The sequence below is a fragment of the Pygoscelis adeliae genome, unplaced genomic scaffold (assembly GCF_000699105.1).
Source record: "Pygoscelis adeliae isolate BGI_AS28 unplaced genomic scaffold, ASM69910v1 Scaffold339, whole genome shotgun sequence".
NCBI classification, from domain to species: Eukaryota; Metazoa; Chordata; class Aves; order Sphenisciformes; family Spheniscidae; genus Pygoscelis; species Pygoscelis adeliae.
This window is the reverse complement of record NW_008825544.1, coordinates 248,850-254,016: the sequence shown is the minus strand read 5'-3', so window position 1 is coordinate 254,016 and position 5,167 is coordinate 248,850. Positions and strand designations below refer to the sequence as shown.

At 55.7% G+C, this 5,167-nt stretch overlaps 1 protein-coding gene across 2 annotated transcripts in view; it reads left to right on the top strand.

The window, feature by feature from the left end:
- The window catches only part of MID2 (midline 2), a 92,607-nt gene that overhangs the window by 86,696 nt on the left and 744 nt on the right, over positions 1-5,167 (top strand). For both annotated transcript variants that reach the window (XM_009331990.1, XM_009331991.1), the window contains exon 8: positions 2,186-2,393. In XM_009331990.1, coding sequence (XP_009330265.1) covers positions 2,186-2,393 — 208 coding nt within the window. The remainder of the gene's footprint in view (positions 1-2,185; positions 2,394-5,167) is intronic.

Sequence of the window (5,167 nt, the reverse complement as noted above, 5' to 3'; positions counted from 1 at the left end):
GCAGCTTCTCTTTTGCAGCAGCAGCCAGAAAGGATCGGCCGCCAGCCCTCAGCACCCCCGGGGGTGCTCCTGTGTTGTACAGAGGGGTGAACCGAGGCACAGTCTGTGCCTGAAGCCTGTGACCGTGTAGAGATGGACCAAGAGATCCTCAGGGCTGGGCAAACCCATTTAGCCATACAAAAAAAATGGTGGTGTATAGAGAAGCCAAAGTCTGTCCTGAACCGAGAGCAAAGAGAGTGACGGGAAAACGCTGGAGCAGGGAGCAGAGAGGCTCCCCAAACACACTGGCTCTCTCACCTCGCCACCCCGAAATGGAGGGCTTCGTTTCAGGCGTCTCAAAATGCAACCTTCTGGCTTCTCCTTTCCACACCTGGTCTTGAAATGGCCCTAAATTATTAAAGGAGAAAAAAAAAGCATTGACGCAAAAGAGATTGTGAATTCCCCCCTGAAAAAAAGCTAAACCTGGCTCAGAAGAGCTGCTCTGGCAGGGCATTGGGGGGTTCAGGAGCTGGGCATCAGCCTGGGCATCGCTGGCAGGGCTGCTCAGCAGCAGCCCGGGCAGAAGATGCACCAAATCCCCCAACTCTCCATACTGAAAAAGTCTGTGTCTGCAAGTATTTTTCTGACCCCATCCCCACCTGTGTCCCTGCACGCACAAGACCTGGACTCGGGGGCCAGTGAGGGTTAGTTTTGCAGTGAGGCTGCGTGGCACCAAAAATTGGAGCCTTCCAGAAAAATCCTTAGCGCTCGCTGTTGAATGTGTTGTGGAGCTGGTGCCCAAAAGAGACGGTGTTTATCAACGTGAGGGAGGGCAGATATTCCCCTGGCCTTGCAGATCTTCAGGAGGGTTTTATCAAAGTGAGCAGGACAGCCAACGTGTGTCAATTAGGAAACAGTTTGGCTTTCTTTGTGCTGGTAACGTTACAAAGGAATTGCAGTTGGGTTTCAAGCCAGCATTAAAGATCTGCAAAATCCATCAAACTCAATTCTGTTAATTGCGGAGGAAGCCCCGGGACGTGCGCTCACTGGCTGGCCCTGTGCTCTCACCTCCCTTCCAGCCTCCGCTAAACGCGGGCTGGACCCGATGCCTTTGATTTGCTTCCACCACCGTGTGCACAGCCCAGACTGTCTTCTCCAAGTGGTGAGACCTTGTTTGGCAGTGGAGAAGCGCTGGAAAACCTCGAGCGTGCTTCCTATGACATGTAAGAGCAGCCTGTGCACTACGGAGAGCAGTCTGCGTCGGCTGCTGATGGGGATTCAGGGACGTGCTCGATGCTGCAGTACTGCTTCTGTGATTCAGCATTGTTATACCAGCACTTAAGGGTCTGTTCTCCTTTCCCTGTGCTCATATAACTCTCGTTACTGCTAATAGTGTACGGATCCATTCAGGAATTCAGGCTACATGCCCTGCCTAGGTTTGGTTCGCAATACATCTTGATGGCACCTTCAGTGCCATTTCCATTACCTGGAAACATCCCCCTGTTTCTGCCACAACATTTTACATCATAAACAGAGGGCAAAAGGGAGTTGCTCTGATGGGGAGTGAGGCATTTGAAGGGGGTGATGTGCAATAAGGAGACCCTGGACATTCCCCAGCCCCTCACTTAAGGATCCCTGCCAGGACAACACAGCCCTGCCTGGTGTGCCATGCTGCCCAGCCTGGCTGCTCCCAAGTCCGGATCCTCCCTGGGGCAGAGAGCTCACCCTCTTCAGCTCATTTATCTCTGCATTTTCGAGTTTCACCTCCTTTCCCTCTGTTTGGTCCGGGAAGGTGAGTGATTCCCGGGCTGGGGAATAAGCCCAAAGTGCAGGTGCTGCTCTTGTCCCTGCTCCCCTCTCTCTCGCTGGCGGTGCCGGGGGTGGTGGTTTGCTTGCAAGCGTGGGCAGCAGTGACTTGCTTTCTCCTTCCAGCAGGGCTGGGGAAGCTGCTGCAGGCACCAGGGGCACAGGAGCAGCCCAGGGCGCAATGGCTTACGGATCAGCCTGTGACAATAGATGCACAAGGCACGTGGATGTGACTCGGCATCTTACTGGGCATCTGTAATCCAGTGTCCTTGGCTGGTGGGGGAAACTTTGGCTCATGGAGGAAGTCCAAAGAGCCTGGGGCAGACGTTTCCTGCCATGTTCTGCCTGCACAATGATGGTAACAAACATAAATCCTAATCCGTGTGTCTTCTTCTAACAGGTCAGCCTTTTAAGCTGGACCCCAAGATGGCTCACAAGAAGTTGAAGATCTCCAATGACGGGCTGCAGATGGAGAAGGACGAGAGCTCCTTGAAGAAGAGCCACACGCCCGAGAGGTTCAGTGGGACAGGATGCTATGGCGCAGCAGGCAACGTCTTCATTGACAGCGGCTGCCACTACTGGGAGGTGGTGGTGGGATCCTCGACCTGGTAGGCAGCACCGTTGTCTTCCCTCCCTGTCCTAGAGGCCCTCAGATTTCTGCAGAGATGTTGTGGGACACGCTAGGGTTAAATACCAGGGGTTTGGCAGAGCTGCTCATGGGCAGGGAGGTGGTCGAGACCTTAAATCTGGGTGGCTGTGGCTTTCAAGAGGTTTATGAGGTTCTCCTCTCTGCCAGAAGCTTTTGAGTCCAATCCAGTCAGGCTGCAAGGTGAAGCTTGTATCTTCATTTCCCTCACCTACTGAACCGGCTAATGCCTGCCAGGGCTCAAACCTCACCCCGGCGGCAGGGCAGAGGTGCCACGGAGCTTTAAATCTGCTGGTTTTCCCATGTGCAGTGCCCTCCCCTGGGCTGCCTCGTGCGGGGTCCCACTTAGCTGGACCAGACGTGGTTATAAAGTCTGAGCTGGAAGGCTAAGCAGAGGGGAACCATGGCTAAGCAGAGGAGACAGGCACATCTCCAGGGGAGGTTTACAAAGGCCTGGCGAGCCACTGAACTATCCCGGTGAGGGCAGGCAGCTCAGGGGGAGCCTGTCCCATGCCTGTTTCACTCTGTTTCACCCTATATTCATACCCCAACATTGCAGCCTGGCAGAAGAAACAATCCCAAGCAGCGGGTCCCCCTACTCATAGGGATGTACATCTCTGACCTGTGATGGCAAAGGGGCCAGCGGGGCAAAGCAGGGGGTGATGCTTCGCTCGCCATTCGCTTTCTATCACCCTGTGCTGCTGCTGCATGGCTCTGCCTCGGGAGAGGCCACCTTTATTGCCACGAGCTGCTTCTCTTGAGGGAGGACGAGTCCATGTCTCCCTCCCATCGGCATGCACGCAGAGCTCTGTCCCCACCTCGGGCCACCCTGCCATCTGCTGAAGGCCACCAGGCTTGGTGGAGCACAGGGAGTGACGGCAGCCCAGGATGCAGCGCCTCCTCCGCAGTGATTGCTCTCTGAGGTTTCATGGCTGTTCTCTGGTCCAGGCTCCACAGGTGGATGCTGCGAGAGTGGGAGGGCGAGAGCCAAGCCTCCCTGTGCTCCGTGGGAGATGAAGGCAGCATTCCCAGAGGCTACAAGGATGAGGATTGCTTTAGCCCCGCTCCTCCCCAGCAGCCCACTGCCTTCTCCCCAGCGCCCTTGTCAGAGATGCTTGTACAGAAGCACTGCCCCAAGTACAGCTTCTCGCTCCAGTAGTGGCAAGGAGCATCCTTGACCCCACAGCACCTCCCTACTGCATCTCAGCAGGCACCTGCAGCCCAGATTTGCCCTCAAGCCCAAGCCCCTGCCTGCAAAACACATGCAGGCAGCAGCAGAAGGGATGAGTCAGGGATGCAAGGTAGCGTACCCTTCATTAAAAAGCAGTTTCTGACTTCAGCAACTTGATTTGTCAGTTGTTTCTCAAGCAATTGTTGTATCTGGAGCTGTTTCTTAGAAATGGATCTGTTCCAGGCATTGTTTTGCTGATGACCGAATACTGCAAGAACTTCAGAGGAGGAAACAGCTTTCAAATACACAGCAGCTCCTTGGGCTCTGCGGAGGGGTGTGTTCAGGTGCAGGGCGGGCACTGCTGCGTGCTGGAAGGCAGCTAATTGAGTCAGCTGTGGCTGTGACTCCGAGCGAGCCCGGAGCCCTGTGTCCTGGTGAGGCTCGTAGCAAGGATGCTTTGATCAAAGGCGGAGGGGGACCTGCAGCTCTCAGCAGCCTTCAGTGCCACCTCCTGTCCCCCCGTGCCTCAGCCTCTGCACCGACACTGACAGCCCTTCCCCGCTGTACCCCACCCCTTCGTTGTCGCTGCAGGCAGGGCAATACTTTCACACGGGTTAACACTGCCAGCGCTGTTCATGTGCTGCCTCCTTCATGGTGTGTAACGAGGACTCGGCTGGTCCTAGATACCCACGTGCGTCTCCGGGAGCTCCAGCCGAGGAGGAACTGGTATTTGAGTGCTGCTGCAAAACACGGCTCCTCTCCCTCAAAGAGATCCGCAAGGGAGACAGAGCACACCAGCCTGGTTTGGGGAATGGATCGTCGCCTGGCTTTGCCCTTCTCCCCCATCCTGCTCTCCCCAACCGGTCGCTCTTGACCAAAGCTTGCTGGTTCTTACAACTGACCAGAGGGATTTTGAGAGTGGCAGCAGTCAAAACCCAAAGAGACACGGCACACACTATCTTCATGCCCCCTAACTCATGACCACAAGCTTCAGGGAACTGATGCTCTTCTCCCAGGGGCTTCAGGCATAGCCAGGAGGGAAGGTCTCGCAGTGGGCTGGAAGCTCTGCTCTGCAGTGGCAGGGGGAGCAGATCAGGAGCTTTTTGTCCCGGGGGTTTGGAGGAGAGGGGTGTCAATTCTTGCCTTTCCCTGAACCCTGTGCTTGCAGCTGCTGCCTGAGGCAGAACACCGGAGCTGATGCTCGGGGGTCATTAACAGAGAAAACCCCTCTCCCTGACCCAGAGGGCTGGCCCTGGTTTCTGGCTGTGCCTGTCTCCCCTCTCTGTTGGGGAAGGGGGCCTCAAGGAGCAAGCACAGCAGCAGCCCCAGCTCAGAAACTGCTCCCAGTGCTCACTCTCATCGGGCTCAGCCTCCCATCCACCCCCAGGATGAAAAGTGCCTTCGCACAAAGCACGCTCAGAAGTGAAACAATTGGGGTTTATTATGAGAAAGCCCCTACCAGGCAGATCCCCAGAAAGCTTCTGCTACCGAGCCGAGCCGGGAGGCATTACAGCAGCATTATCAAGCTGCTGCATTGTTAAAGCTGCTTGTGCAGCACAATGGGG